Source organism: Tyto alba, unplaced genomic scaffold, assembly GCF_018691265.1.
Source record: "Tyto alba isolate M040663 unplaced genomic scaffold, T.alba_DEE_v4.0 Super-Scaffold_1000006, whole genome shotgun sequence".
In the NCBI taxonomy this organism is placed as follows: domain Eukaryota; kingdom Metazoa; phylum Chordata; class Aves; order Strigiformes; family Tytonidae; genus Tyto; species Tyto alba.
Window position 1 is genome coordinate 28,937,667 of NW_024881272.1, and position 15,949 is coordinate 28,953,615.

The following is a 15,949-nucleotide window of genomic DNA, read 5'->3' on the forward strand; positions in this document are numbered from 1 at the left end:
CTCTTGTTCAGAGCACTTGCATCAGTAACCACTAGCAACCAAGCCACTGGTATCCTTTGACATTACACCATAGTTACTAGGTGCTATAGTCAGTATATTAAAAAAAGAGACTTGCAGATCCATCAGAAATCACAATAACTCTATCCCTTATTTTCCTAGGGCATAGTTGAAGCAAATCTCTGACTGGTACCCCACAGACACATACAGTATTACTGTTCTTGAGCCAACTAGCACTTTCATTCATCTTGTACCATAAATGGCCTTATTTAAGACACCACTACCACCACAAAACACTAAATTTTAGAGTATTTTAATCATCCATAAATACATCTTCCTGCGGTCTGCGATGGACACAGCTCCTACAGCTCTGCAGAAGCCAGACTGTTGCAAAAGCTCGGTTTGCAGCAGTCCCTTCTTTGCGGCAGCGCTTTCCTATCGTGGCAAGTGTCTCTGCAGCGCGGCCGTGCAGCATGCTAGATCCTGAGGGCAGTGTGGAGCACAAGCCTTCCTCTTCCTTCCCCAAAGTTTTCCTCATCCCTCTAGCCATGCTCCTTGCAATTGCAGCACTCCTGCTCTTAGCATTTTCCGCTACGCAGCAGAAAGAGCCTGATTTTTACACTTTCAAAGTTGTAAACATCAGGGGCAAACTAGTCTCTCTGGAGAAGTACAGGGGCTCGGTAAGTCTGCACGGAGGCGGGCAGCTCTCGCCCAGACTCACTAACCAGCCAGTCCTTGCATGCCTGCAGAAACCAAGTGGGGGTGGAGAGATTGTACATTAACTTGGTGCACGTATGCAGATAGACCTGGGTTTACGACTCGTCTCTAATTGATCTGGAGTGTTGCCTGCATGCTTCCTTTGATAGCGCTCCGTAGGTCTTTGCACTCTTTAAATAAAACGTTTGCAGACTAACCTCTGTGTGTGGCCGCGTCTTTTCCTTGTGCAGGCTGCAGCCCTGTAGACGTGGCAGGCGGGGAATGCCTGCCTGCCTTTGCTTCAGCAGGATGAATTGCACAGGGTTCTGGCTATTCAGTTTGGAGCTCAGGAAGTTTGTACCCTTCTGTAACTTACTTTTGGAGCTTATTTCTGCCTTTTAACTGCATGAATTTTAATAAATTATTTTTGCCTAAATCCCATTCCTTTTTAATGTTCTGCATTAAAAAAAAAAAAAAGATTTAATCAGTCGCTAATGGAGTTAACAGATTTACTAACATAATTAGTAAAAAAGTGAGAGCCATGTTAAAGTAATGATTTTAATACCAGTGTATAGGGAAATTGTAGCAACATCATGCTATTCCCCTTGTCACTTTCTAGTCTGACAGAGCAATACAAAGCAAGGCATGTAGACACACATATACTTTTATGATGTCTTTTAAATTTCATTTACATATTATATTAAGGAGTTCTAGTCGGAGCTTTCCTTCCCATTTTAAGAACAATTTCCTTGAATGTAACCTGATTATTTTCTTTTTTAGTGGTTTGACCATCTAGGAAAGATAGTACCTGTAGAAGAGTGAAAAGGGAAGTTAGCACACAGAGTACATAATACTATAAGCTCTCGTACCTACATGCACAAATTACAGAAGCTAAAATCAACATAAAGCCTTAGTGCTCAAGTGACACATCCATCTTCTGTGGTAGTGCCGGGCAGTGCAGTAGCTTAGCTGCTGCACAAGAAGGCAGGCACTACTTCTTGCCTTCACCCTTAGTCTCCAGTGTTTCCACCTTCCTTTTCCCTCTCCTCAGGTACTTCACTGAGGTGTCTGAGCTCACTAGTCCACAGCAGTAGGTCACTAAAACATTGGCAGGAAGACAGAGAAGGCATATGGGAGGAGATGTACATTTTCTTGAGCTCAGTAGAAAGGGATACTGGTGGATTTGGACCAAATGAGAGGTCTGAATATTACCTGGTCAAAGTCCTCTTCCTCCTCTGTTCACAATTCAGATAGAGCAGAACTGGTCCAATGCACACTCAAATATCTATATTGGAAACATCATGGAACCTATTTAATATTAAGCAATATTTGCTTTTTTTTAGGAGTTCCTTCCAAAAGCTCTGTCAATAAATCCTGTTACTGGGGCATGTTCTGTCTGCAGGTCACCTGCAAATCTGTCTGAATAAGCAAATACCATTTGTAGCTTCTCTACCTCAGGGCCAGAACCCACATGGAAAGGAGTAAAGGGGAAACAGAGGAATTCTTTACGGCCACTCTGCAAAGAGCTGCGGGTGTTCATCCCCTCCAGAACATGCTGCAGAGCCTGCCCTGGTATCTCATCAACACACCAGCATGGGGGGGTGTGTCTGTATGTCCAGTGGTGCTCTGATACCAGGCCATCCTCAAGGTGTGACTGGTTTCATAAGGGAGAGCTCTAGAGCCGTACCTTGGAAAAGGTAATGCCATCAGTGAATGGTACTCCTTGATCTCTGCTAGACCATACAGAATAGTTTATTCCAAAAAAAGTGATAACTAGCTTCTGTATGGAACAAAAAGATTTGCATTCAGAGAACCTATTCATGTTCAGACTAGCTGCTCTTTGATAATGTATGTGCACATTTTTAAAGAAAATTATAGCAATAAAACTCAACCCTTTCTGTCATGTTGTCAGAACTCAGTATCAAGGTAGACAAAGGTTAATTAAAATTCCCATTGATTTCTTAAAATAAACCTGCAGTTAGATAAGTAATCTTAAAATGTAGGTTTATCATAGTATTTTAATGCTACTAAAAGAAAGCAAATAGTATATAAGTACTACATATGTGCTGCTGGTGTTTTAAAGAAGGTGAGTCACTAGTTAGCCCCTGGAACAATAGTCTGCTAATTGCTAAACCAGCTTTTAACAGCCTTAAGCTTTGTGGCAGATGTAGAGAAGACGTTTTCTTCAATTCCGTCACTCAACTAATTTAGTTAAGTAACTTCTTAATTGATAGTTAAGAAACTAACTGGGAATTGAAAAAATCTAAAAGGTTCCAGAGTATTAAAAAAAAAAAAATTTGCTAATTCTAAGAACACAAGAGCCATACTAAGTATAAACAATCAGTGCAATTCATGACTTGCAGAATCCTTTCTTCAGTAACTCATTATTAATATATTGTGTATTCAGATAACTGAAACAATTTTTCTTGGTAAGAAAAAAGTAAGACTGATTGGTATTAATTCAAATTACACTCAAGTGCATCTTGATACAAATCACAAGTACCCTCCGTTATATAGTAAATAAGAAATGTACTAACAATTCTGAAATAACAAAAATTTAAAAAAATTAGGAAACTATTTCCTTAAATGAATGTGCACAGACATAAGCTACCCTCCACTTCAACAAAAATGAAAAATACGTGAGGGAGTACAATTTGGCATACATACTACAAAATCAGGTATCATATTACAACTACCTGAAAGCAAAGAAAGGGAGGAGTATTACGACTAAAAAAAAAGAATACCACAAGCAAAAGAGATTAAAAAGCTGTCTGCTTTACTGTATTGTGCAGGGCGGCTGTACTCCTATGATTTTTCTAGGCTACCATGCTGATGTTGACCCATCTACATTAAAAATGAAGGGCAGTGATGCATCGTTGTAAAAGAATCACTAGGATCGAAATAAGATTAGTTTTCTATCTATCTACCTATCTAATTCAAGAAAGTTTATATTTTATTTTATGATCTCTATCAGATATGCCATGAGAGGCAGTATTCTTACCAAAAATAGTATCTATTTAGGAGTCAGAACTCCCAAGCATCAACAGTTCCCTGCTGTATTTATACCTATCTAGATATAATAGTAGCTACCTACCTGCCTGCTTACCTACCACACAGCTAAGTACAGTGTGCTGAGGTGTAATTAAGCGGTGTTAGTGCACTGCTTTGGAAATCTTGAACCAAAGGTACTATAATAATGTAAAAGCATTAGGCACTATAACAACGTAAAGTATTATTTTACTATTGAAAGTAATGCTAGGCACTTTGCATCACAGATCTCTGCAATCTGAGAATGCAAAATTACTGAATGTGTATAAATACAGAATATAGTTACTTAATTACTATACAAAGTATTGCTATTTTTTCCCATTAAAGTAACAGCTCTGTGAGTCGGTGTAATCTGACACTTGTGGCTGGTTCTTCCATCAGTCAGATGGAACCAGTTAAGAATCTCCAGGTCTAAAAGCCCGAGTATCTACTGTCTCTGCTAAAAGATCCACAAAGGGTTACTTGAAGCTGATATCAGATTCATAAATCCTTCCAGGGATATGTTTCTCAAGGAGGTACAATAGTTTAAACATTAAGTAAACCAAAAACTGTTTTTGCAATGCTAAATAAATCAGTTCACTACTGGAATGCATGGGCTTTCTAAGCAAAGGGAAGAGTAGTATTAAGAGGTCAGACAACAGTTAATATAGAATTCAGCTTAAATCATTTTTGTAAGGTCCAGGATGAATTGTTTTCACTGCACACTAGGTGGTGTACTTGACTTGCACTCTCAGAGCCTAAAGTCAGTCAAGAGGCATACTGAACTTAATTTAAATCATTAAGAGTTGTAAGAAGTCAAAGCAGACTCTTCATGAGAACAAAAATAGTGACTGTTTTTTATTAAAAACAAAATACAGACTAGAAAAATATCATCAGATTTAATCAGTTCTGATACCAGACACTTGAAAGATAACTCAGTAAAGATTTTTAAACAATCATTTTAAACATTCCTTATGAAATTCTAATAAATCCTGAAAGCTTTTTTTAATACGTGTTAGTTATACTTTCAGGAGGTTTGCACTGTTAAATTATGGAGTTCAGTAATAGGATGCATTTTTCTAAGGAAAAAAGAGAAGTAGAATGTGTCTGCCATTCTAAGAAATGCTGCATGTAGTTTCCTCCTATTTTATGGGAGAATATTTGGACGTTTGCATCATTTGCAGTGTGAGTTCTCATGCCTTGCACCACCATGCCAAATAATCACTGGTTTTAGACAGCTGTGATTTAAAATTGTTTCTTTTTGAATTAATTATTTCAAACCCTCCTAACTTCAAAATCAAGTAAAAGTTATAAAAGCTTGTTTTTGTTGGCAAGTCATTTTTCAAATCTGCTATAATATGAACATAATACCTACACAACCTTATCTCCCCCAAAACTCCTACAACAGATTCTTACATTACCATTGTATTTGGGATAAAGTACCAATAGATATGAATACAGTAAGGTGTATGAATACAGCTGCATCATGAGAATGCTGAGTCTTAAACTATTTAAAAAGGCCTCTAGAATTTCACATGAAAGAACTACATGTGACCTCAACTCTTAGTGTTACAATTTATCTTTACTTCAATCATACTAAACTACAGTTGTCACTATGCTTGGTAAATACAGATTATTTTTAAAGAACAGAACTGCCGATAGTTATTTTTTACATCCAATGTATAAATTCTATTTGAAATGCAGACAGTGTAACAGGAATGCATCATAATATTATTACCTCTTCTCTGTAAAAAAAAAAAAAAAGCAAAAATTGTAAGTCATATCTTTAGATGTTTTAAGAGACTGAGTTTAAAATTTCAGGTAGAGCTTGTAAATGTAGTCTGAATGAATGTGATGCTTTGGAAGTTAGCTAGATGGCTCCAGATGATATTTCATATGCAAGTGTATGGGGTTACTTAGATTGTATTCTGCTGACACACAACACCACAAAGAAGATTACATCAACTTCTGCTTTATAAAATTACCTGTCTTCCAGGGAAAACAGTGCCACTCTGAAATCACTTTAAATATAGCCATATACCTATAGAAAGTACAAAATACACAAAGTAAGTGCTAATGTTTAATGTAAGAAATTCTAAACACCAGCATCCCATTAGCTTCTTCTTTACTCATTCCTACCCATCTTATTATCCCATACCTTACCCCAATTGTGGGCTTTTATTGCCAGTTTGTTTTCTGGCCTTAAACCACTATACACGTGTAGTTACTTATTTTTCATATATTATAAATTATTTGATGCACTCTATTCATATGTCCTCTATACTTTTGTATAAAAACATGCACATAGGAATATGGAACAATAGTAACATTAGAATCCAAAGTTTAAATTGAGCAAAGCCAGTGGTCACAGACACATGTATAAGACATGGAGTCAGGATTTTTTACTTCCTTTTTTTTACCCTACAGCTACTTGCTGCGTAATTTGATCAGTTAATGTGTCCAAGCTTCCGGCTTTTCTCTTGCAGCACTGGGTCCTTCAACACCGCTGTCTCACACTGATAATAATAATAACCAACATGCCAGCTTCTATGAAACTTCCAAACCCTTCTAGAAAGATCCAATGTGTATAGCTACAGTTATTGTACTAGCACTGGGGAATGAGTTGGCTACTTCGAATTCAAAGGTTTTTTGCAATTTGAGAATGAAGGACTAGATTCTGGGCTGATGTATAATCTGTAGAAACCCACCAGATTCAGTGTAAACCAGGTAGAATTTCAGTTCCCAAATCATAATGCTTTTTCTGCAATATGCCTGATTTTAATCTAGGTTGATAGAAACATTTTTAATATTATAATATTTATATTGCCTTATGACTCTTACAAATCAGTCTGGATAAAGAAGTAGAATATGATTACATGTAAAAGAAACATCACTATAAAGTATACAATAAATTTATATTGTATCTAAAGGATCTGTGACAATCAGCTCTAATCCACTCTCAAGAAAACATTAGAATGGGCTCAATTTATGTAGAACAAGTGGCAACTCACACTTACAAAATTCATAAGAATAATAAAGTCTAAAAGTAAATTCTAGAGGTTATTTAAGGATAAAATATCTCAAAAACCAGTGGAAAGCTCTTTGTGACTTTGAAAAACTGTGTAATATGTTTCATCTCAGGGTTAGGTCACTTATGTTCCTCAACAAATTCTTGGCAGAATCGGTTCCACCATGTATTCTCCCTACATATGCCTTTATTTTCCTGTCGTGTTCATCTGTGTTTGGCATCTTCCTCTCTGCTGGATCTGCGCAGGCAGATACATGCCTGGTGGCAATGTCCAAATGACACAAAGCACACAACATCAAAGATGATCAACTACAGGAATAACTTTAAAGGATAACGGGCACAGCCTTCACTTCTAGGAATCTCTAATTGAGACAGTAAGCCTTTACGCAAAATCTGTTGTCATTTTGTCACAACTAAGTAGACTTACTCGAGACATGATGGGGGGGGGGGGGGGTAGAATTTCACAGTCCAGACTGCACAGACCAACCCCAAATCCTGTAATTGCTTCTATTAATTTCTAGATCAAGACATCTACACCAGCAATGGTAAGTGGATCAGGCAGTTCTGTATGAGTGCTGAATTCTGTACAAGGAAAGATGCTGCAGAACAGATGCCTTACTACAGATAAGTGGACTACCAAAATTACATTTATTTGCAGTCTTCTTTCAAACAACTTGGTATACCTTAGTTTCATTTCTTAAATATGCTTAGGAACTATACAAAAGGCAGAACAGAAAAACATAGATTCTCTGTCAACTGAGAATTAAGATTACTTAGCAGTTTATTGATTATATTCATGGTTGCCAAATGGGAATACATAAACGAAGTATTAAATCTGCCTGTTGTGAACAGAACTTGGTGTAGTTTCAAACATAAGTGTTCAGTCACAGTTTTCTAGACATCCTCATTTTTTGAAAATAAACTGCATCCCAGCCTACCTGTTGGAAAACTGACATGTGCAGCACATTTTTAAATCTCTCTTGTTCTTCAGGTATCCCTTGTTGTCAACGTTGCGAGTGAGTGTGGGTATACAGATAGCCACTACAAGGCCTTACAACAATTACAGAGAGACCTCGGGCCCTATCATTTCAATGTGCTGGCATTCCCATGCAATCAATTTGGGCAGCAAGAACCAGACACTAACAAAGAAATTGAGAGTTTTGCACGAAAGACTTATGGTGCCTCGTTTCCTATGTTCAGCAAAATTGCAGTCAGCGGAGCTGGTGCAATTCCTGCCTTCAAGTACTTAATTGGTGAGTAATTTGGAACACTGGAGAGTTGTTTCCCCAGTGTAGAATTCCTCTGACACGAAATACCATCTGACAGAAAAAACAGTATCTATGACTGTGTTCACAGAATCATAGCACATAATTGTGAGACTCAAAGAGGTCAGAAGTCATGTAGTCCATCCTTCTGCACGAGGCACCCCTGACATCTTTGTCTAACCTTCTAAAAACATCTCCAGGGATGATGATACTATGATAACAAATGCCTTGTAAAAGCTAATCTAATAAACCTCTACATGAGATACAGGTTTTGAGATACTGTCCTGTATGTATATGACACCTGATCTTCCTTTTTCCACTTTGCAGTCTTTTAAGTGCTTCTCCCGTGACATGACTGCTGCAGGTTAGATGTATAAGATTCATCTCAAGAGCTGTAGGATAAGTGGAAACAAAGTGCCTACATAATTTACTTCAACAATCAAAAAGCGAAACCAGGCACTATGTCCTTGAATACCCCCTTCCTCATTCCTTGCCAAGCATTGGAATAGCCATGCTGTACAGTTCCTCCAGTTCTAATCTGCATTATAACTAGCACTGAGACCCGAAGAGGTTTTGCTGGTTCTTAGCAGACAGCTGGCAAAATATGCTGCAAAGTAGGATATTCTCTATCAAGGCACTACTCTTCTTGCACTGAACAAATGCAATAAATGCTATTTAAATGCTAAACTAAAATGTCAGTTTTTATCCAATGTGAAGGAAATGTCTTTCAGCATTAATATATAATAAATCCCAATATGACATAATATCACCTGAGCTGCATTCTGCAAGGACCATATCGTTGCTGCTTTTCTCCAGCACCACAGTGTTCTCCTACATACTACTGAATTTAAAGGAGTGTTGGGAGTATTATTTTTGACTACCCCAAGCGCACCTCCTTCCAGGTGTTGTAATGGATCTTTCTGCTAGCCAAACTTCCCTTCCATACTCTTCACATCCTTCCATTTCTGTTTTGCCCAGCCAGCTTGGTACTGCAGACATGTCACATGAAACTTCCAAAGCTTCTGTCTCCCTGTTGGTCCACACACAAAGGGAGGCTGCTGGAGGCAGTATATTTATACAGCATAATGACAAGATAGTCAGCAGTGTGGGTCTGGCTGTGTCTTGATGATATTTTGAAATATCTTCTGATTTCTTAGGAGATTTTGCCCAATGTATAACGAATGGAAAAAGGTGATAATTTGTCTGTAGCATCTGTACTGGTGCTATTAGTGGGATGAGGCTCCTGGTCTGATTGAAAATCCTGAAAACTCTGTTAGTAATGTAGCAGAATAGTAAAGGATAAGAATGCAACTCATGTAAAATGAGTATGTGGTCACAGAAGGAAAAACTGTAGTAGATGAGGATTAGGAGGAAACCTCCTGGAACAATTTACTTTGTTATTTCTTCATGTAGCATTTCTTGAAACATTCTTCTGAAGCACATGATACTGGTTGGTTTTGGAGGAAAAATTCTGGATAAATAAGCAAATAATCAGTCCTGATACAGCTATATTGTTATGCCAAATTCCATTTTCCTATCAATGTTCAACTATTTCAGATTTATCTATATAGCACAGACACACACACACACATGCATGTATACACTTTAACGCCAATTATAGTGCTTTTTTCCTCTGTCTCAAGCTTAACTGTTTCCATCACTCTCCAGGGGACTGCTGTCTAGTTAAAGCTCCCTGTCTGTCAGAAAACTTATCTTATTATTCAGTTTGAACTCCCTCTTAATTTTACATTCCTTCTTCCTCTGAGAGGGTAATCATCAAATTGACATGAATAAATGTCAGGAATTGGCTAATGCAGTTTTCTTTTTTAAGTTTCCACTGGTTTTTTGCTTGTAGATTCTACAGGAGAAGAACCAACCTGGAACTTCTGGAAATATCTGGTGGACCCCAATGGGAAAGTAGTAAAGGCCTGGGACTCTACTGTCTCTGTTGAAGAAATAAGACCTCATGTTACAGAACTTGTAAGGAAAATCATCCTGAAGAAGAAAGATGAATTATGACTTTCAAAAATCCCAGCATGCCAATTATATCTTTAATGAGAACTAGGGCTGGACTTTGTCTTTTCACATTCCAAAAGAGAGTATATGGGGAGGGGAAATTATGACTAGTGGAATCTATATGTACCATCCTAAGAATGTAGAAAACAGCAAGTTAGCATGGTTAAAGTAATTTACATTTTTTCTCAGTTTGTCATTTCTGGAAAAGAACAACTCATCAGCAATTGTTTCTTTCCCAACTGAAATTATTAATTGTTGGTAAGACTATAGGAAGTCAGTTCTTGTACCTGTAGGAAAAAGGCTCAGAATAATGAGCATTTCCTGATTGGGAACTTATTGATATGTACAATTCTGATGTCATATTTTGATTGTGAATTGAATGAAAAAATTAAGAGTAAAAAGTGCATAATTTAAGGCATGTGTTAGGAAGAGGGCCAAAACAGATACCCTCAAGCGAGGTAGACTTACATAGATGTGTCTTTCTAGTTACCAAGGCCAAACATTTAATTTAATTTGTCTAGAAAGTCAGTTAAGAAGGACATGGGAAAAATACATCTATAAAACTTAAATGAAAGAAATACAAAGATAAAGTCTCTGTAAAAACTCTCCAAAAGCTATGAGAAGCATTTCTGCATTTTTTCACCCAGTAAAGATTATCAGGTGATATTTAAACAGCCATTTGAACACCTGTAGGACCAGAGACTATATGAAATGTTTACTCTTTCTTCTGTTAGCATTTTGCCCTAGAATTACTCTCACCTCATACAACTGATGTTAAATTTATTTTTCAGTTTATAACACCATCCAGTTTTGCTACATGTACAGACAAACATTAGGGAATCAACATTTTTCCATGGAAATAATTTTTCAAATGTTTAATTGTTCCATAATGTTACACTGTTCAATATCACATTAATGTTACAAATGTTTAATGGCACCTTTTTCAAATGTAGAACTCTGGCATCTGCTCAGACTTCAGACTGCAGAACTTCTCAGCTCATGCTAAAATAATAACACTAACAATTATAGCCTCATTGTTCTCTGACAGAAACCCTTTGAAAATCTTGTCAGCAAGAACTCTTTTTATCTCAACGAAAACACAACGCACAGGTCCCCTGCTCTTAACCCTGGGATGCTTTAAGAAGAATCTCATCTTGTCCAATTGCAGTATTATTGATGAGTGAAAGCTTTTTTGTGATTTATAATGCTTTTTAAAGTAACACAAACAATATTTGTCCATATAGTTGTCAGGATCCAAGTGTACAAATAAGCCTTAATTGATCTGACCACAGTAAGGACTTTTTCCAACTGATCACTACCATTAGCTCTTCAGTATCCAACAGGCTGTAATTGAAATCAAAGGCAAGTATGGCTTGCAGAACAAGAGGGGAAAGAAGAGTACTGATGAACTATTGATAATAAAAGTGTTGATCGTAAAGTCCATTATAGTTCCCAAGCTTGAACAGCTGCTGTTTCCTGAGGTTTTGGACTCATTCTTGGGAGTGGTCTAAGGAAGTAAGAGCTAGAGGTACACAGGATTTGCAGGAAGACCCTGAAAGGCAGAGACTGTACTGCACAAAGCAAACTCAATTTTCCTGAAAGAAGCCGAGAACAAGGTTTTTTAGTTTTTGGTGGAAAAAAAAAAGGGGCGGTGGAAGAGAGAATAAAAGGAAGAAGTAACAGAATTACAGAAGCAAAAAGAGAGATCAAGTAAGAAGGGAGAAATGAGAAGAAAATGAAAAGACAGTTTGAAGCCAAAGAATCTTTGGGACAAACAGGGCATGGAAATGTTCAGGTCATATTGATACTAATGAGTATGCATATTCCAAGATACATCAGCTACTTCTCACTTAGAATGCAACTTAGAAGTGCAGGAAATTGGTGCTCGTGGCAGTGAATATGCCTGTATTTTCCTCTGATGATGATGAGAAAAGCGAACTCTACGGTCCATTCAGTCATTTAGTCTATTCTTGTATGAATCGCTCTAAGACAATTGTCATGAAGGATATCACAAAGAAAGGAAAATGAGGCCCAGCTGATACTGTGCTGGCTCAGAGGACGCAACGACCAGGAAAAGAGGTCTTTTATCACTCTATAGACTGGTTTTCTGTTCTCTATCCATTGATACTAGTGCAATATCCCAGCATGCTCTTAACAAGTGCTGCAGGGCTTAAAATTTTCTTCTTAGAAAGTATGTTCCTGTTTTATAACTCAAGCCTGGATGACCGGAGGCCATGCTTTGAAAGACATTTTAAGCCCTCTCTATTTCAATTTTGGATGTCCAAGTTCAAATGGAACTCTGGATTTACATAGATACGATCTTGCATTCTCTATTAGACACATTCTAGAAGTCTAAGGGGATATAATGGCAATGTTGAGTTGGGAAGGGTTCATACTATATGGACAAGTATTGTTTGCGCTGCTTTTACAGACATGAAGCACAAAAAAGCTTTCATTCATCAATAATGCTGCAACTGGACAAGACAAGATTCTTAAAGCATCCCAGTGTTAAGAGCAGGGGACCTGTGCACTGTGTTTTTGTTGAGATAAAAAGAGTTCTTGCTGACAAGATTTTCAAATGGTTTCTGTCAAAGAACAATGAGGCTGTAATTGCTAGTGTTATTATTTTAGCATGAGCTGAGAAGTTCTGCAGTCTGAAGTCTGAGCAGATGCCCGAGTGCTATGAGTAACTTAATACTGATGACTATTAGAGTTGGTGTTCTTACCAGTTTGGCAATTTAAAAAGAACTAAGGTAAGTATTACATGTGCAAGCTTTGAAACAACAGCAAATTTAAACAGGCACATGATTTTAAGCACATAACTAGTCTCTCTGAAGTTAACAGAAACATTTTCAGGATTAAATTAAGCATGTGGTATATATTCCATCCTTCGTTGTGTTGGAATCAGTTTGCAGAACAAATGCTTTGGTCTTTTAATCAAAGTTACAGAGTAAAAGTAAATATTCTAGGTTGTAGATTAATTCATGTCTAGTCATGCTATAAGTACTTCACGACCAGAAGAATCGCAAAGCAAATTGCACTGAGTTGAATTGGTCTGTCAAGACTACAGAGAGGGCATGCAGAGATCAGAAATTACTTTTTTGGCTCCTGTGTTCCAACACTGTTTTAATCTGACAGAGATCTTCCCTGCAGCAAGTCCTGAAAACTGTAAAAAGCTCTGAATATATAACATGAGGCTATTTTATTTGCAGCTCGTCTACTTTGCAGAGAAAAGATTAGTGTGCATTAACAGATGAGCACATTTATGCATGGAGAGTGATTATCTTGATCATCTAAGACTTGATCTCTTACAGTTTCCAACTTTGACTGTGTAAACTCTTGGCTAAACTAAGCACCTAGACACATGATTTGATGGAGTCATGTGCCCCTGTGGCATGCTAGAGGGAAAAGAAATAATTTTAAAACCTAACTATAAGTTTTAAATTAGACAAGACACACTTAATCTTTCAAACTTTTGCCTCATAAAGAATGTAAAATCAGACTTATATATATCCAAAGCTCGGTTTTGAAATTTAATATGCTACATTGAAATAGAAAAATTGAATGGAGCAATAGAGAGTGGTTTAACCCCCTTTTTTTTGGCATTGTAGGGAGAACAAAACCCAGTATCCTACTTATCCTTACTGCCGCGTCTGGTATTTTAGTTATATGCTAAGGACATTTCACTCAAGTTTCTCATGTGATTCTGGTCTGAAATCTCAGTAGCAAACCAGACACAATTTCTCTCTACTGGACGGTACCCGTTGTATTGTTTCAAACACATCAGCGTCTGGTTCAATAAATGGCTGACCATAGTCAGTACTTTTGGAGGACTGGACATCCCTTTGATTCAGCAAAACAAATGTTATGCTACCTTCAGTTAATACATCAAGCAGATACATCCTATACCCATGTAAACTTATACTGCAGCTACTTGAAGAGCCAAATGAAATCTAACAAGCTTACCTCTTGCTCATTCACAGAAAGAGCCAAGTAAACAAAGAAATCAGGTATTCTCTGTGACATGATTAACAGATCCTGGAGTAAAAACATCACTGACAAAACACAAAGGAGTTTACAAACCTTTTGATGTTTGTTCAGCTACTGAAAGTACCAAGGGATTTGAGAACTAATTCTGAACCATTTTAAAGCTCCATAGCAGAGACAAACACAGAGCAGAAGGCAATAACTGAGCTGTACCTGAACATCACCACAGAGGTGACTCTGTGATCTAATGCTACACAGCTAACTCATCTACATAACCAGCTCACAAACACAGCGGTGCTCACAATACAGGATGAAAAACCAAAATTCAAGAGTTTTATGCCAACTCTGTAGCACCTAGGATGGGCAACAGTGGGGGCCTGTCTAGTGATAATGGCTGACCTTTTCCAGCTGTCTCTACACAGGAGATGAAGTCAGCCCTGGGTAACTTTCCATTCTTATCCTAGAAAACCTGATCCAAGTCATCAATCTACAGGCCTGAGATAAGGCATGCTGTTTTATATCAAAGCATTGCAAGACACCTGCTCAACAAGAAGATCTAAACTAATTCAGTTGAAGATCATTGCATTTTAAGAAGCAGACTTGTGTTCTGGAAGGTAAGCACTGACAAAGTTTTTGAGGCAATTCTGATGATGTAGATTCTTTTCACCCTCTCAAAAAGAAATAACAGCATACACACAGTCAGTGACAGATTCTGTCCTAAGCGCTCACTGATGGAACAACAATAGTAAAAGTAAATAATAGTGTTCTAGAACAATAGAAAATACTGAAGTACAATTTATTGAAGAAAAAACTTATGTAACACCTGTTCTATAAATGCAATTCAGTGGAACACTTCTCCATCAGACAGAAATTACAGAAATGCTAGCTTCAGGGAACTTAAGTGAAAGACACGGTAAGAAAGCTATTATTGTATTACATAAAATAGTCCTCTGTCTTTTTTGTCCCCCTTTCCCTAAAGGCATTGCTGTTTCATCATAATTAGTGCTCTCATCTGAATTATATGACAAACCATTATATTTTTATTTAGCAAGCAAGTAAATCTGACAATGATAAATAAAGAACAGCTGATGAGGAAAATGCCCATAGCCCACAGATTGTTCACCCATCCTTTAAAAAAAGGCACAATAGTCAAACTGTTCTTGTAATCAAAGAGCTTACTGAATTCCCAGTTTAAATTATATACCAGCTTCTCTAACCCTTAATTAATCACACCACTCATTCTGATTTGTCATTACTTCTATATACAAAATAATATTTACTATTTATTTTATTACTGGTGCTTTGCTGTCCTCTGGAGAGACCACTAACCACTAGAGATATGTAGGGAAATGTTCTACTGTCATATGGGCATTTTACATTTGAAGTCTCCTCTTCCAAATGCAGAGTAAAAGTATTTTAAGTTTTCCAGCAAAAGTAACCCCCAAACCATCAGTTTGGTTAAGTTGAAACGTTTTGTTTGGACATAATTTATGAGAAATGTTTCAAAGTTGATATTCACATTTTTGAAGTTTTAAAATAGAAACAAAATATTAAAAGTGAAGATAACTTCATACCAAGAAATAGAATCTAAATGCCAATATAGAAAGCTTTGATGGTTTTAAAACTTTAAAAATTATACTGCGATTTTTGTCAAAACATATATTTTTCTGCAAGTTTCAGCTTAGGGAACAGTTTGGTTAACAAAAGTTTACAATTCCTAATAACAAACCATCCTTTTGAAAAAGTCTTGCTAGCTTCAGAGGCTGACAATCTTTTCAGCACATAACTATACTGAAGTCAACAGAAATATATCACTGAGTAAAACTGCAAGATCAAGTCTCTGAATTATATGAAACATTTAGTCTTGCTGAATACTGGGAATTACAGGACACCATTTCTAGTTGTTAACTGCATGCACAGTAAATGTGAAGCC

General features: G+C 37.1%; 1 protein-coding gene across 1 annotated transcript; it reads left to right on the forward strand.

Annotated features, from left to right (window-relative positions):
- The first annotated feature begins 470 nt into the window (after nucleotides 1-470).
- On the forward strand, nucleotides 471-13,851 carry GPX7 (glutathione peroxidase 7). The gene is made up of 3 exons (XM_009970762.3): nucleotides 471-677; nucleotides 7,740-8,001; nucleotides 9,869-13,851. Exons 1-3 carry the CDS (start codon nucleotides 471-473, stop codon nucleotides 10,030-10,032), a joined length of 633 nt encoding a protein of 210 aa, XP_009969064.3. The 3' UTR covers nucleotides 10,033-13,851.
- The last annotated feature ends 2,098 nt before the right edge of the window (nucleotides 13,852-15,949 follow it).

Bases quoted from the DNA above. Each gene is read 5' to 3' on its own strand.
- GPX7 (XM_009970762.3), top strand. From the start codon at position 471: ATGCTAGATCCTGAGGGCAGTGTGGAGCACAAGCCTTCCTCTTCCTTC. The intron at 678-7,739 runs GTAAGTCTGCAC...CTTGTTCTTCAG, and splicing joins TGGAGAAGTACAGGGGCTCG to GTATCCCTTGTTGTCAACGT. The intron at 8,002-9,868 runs GTGAGTAATTTG...TTTTGCTTGTAG, and splicing joins TGCCTTCAAGTACTTAATTG to ATTCTACAGGAGAAGAACCA.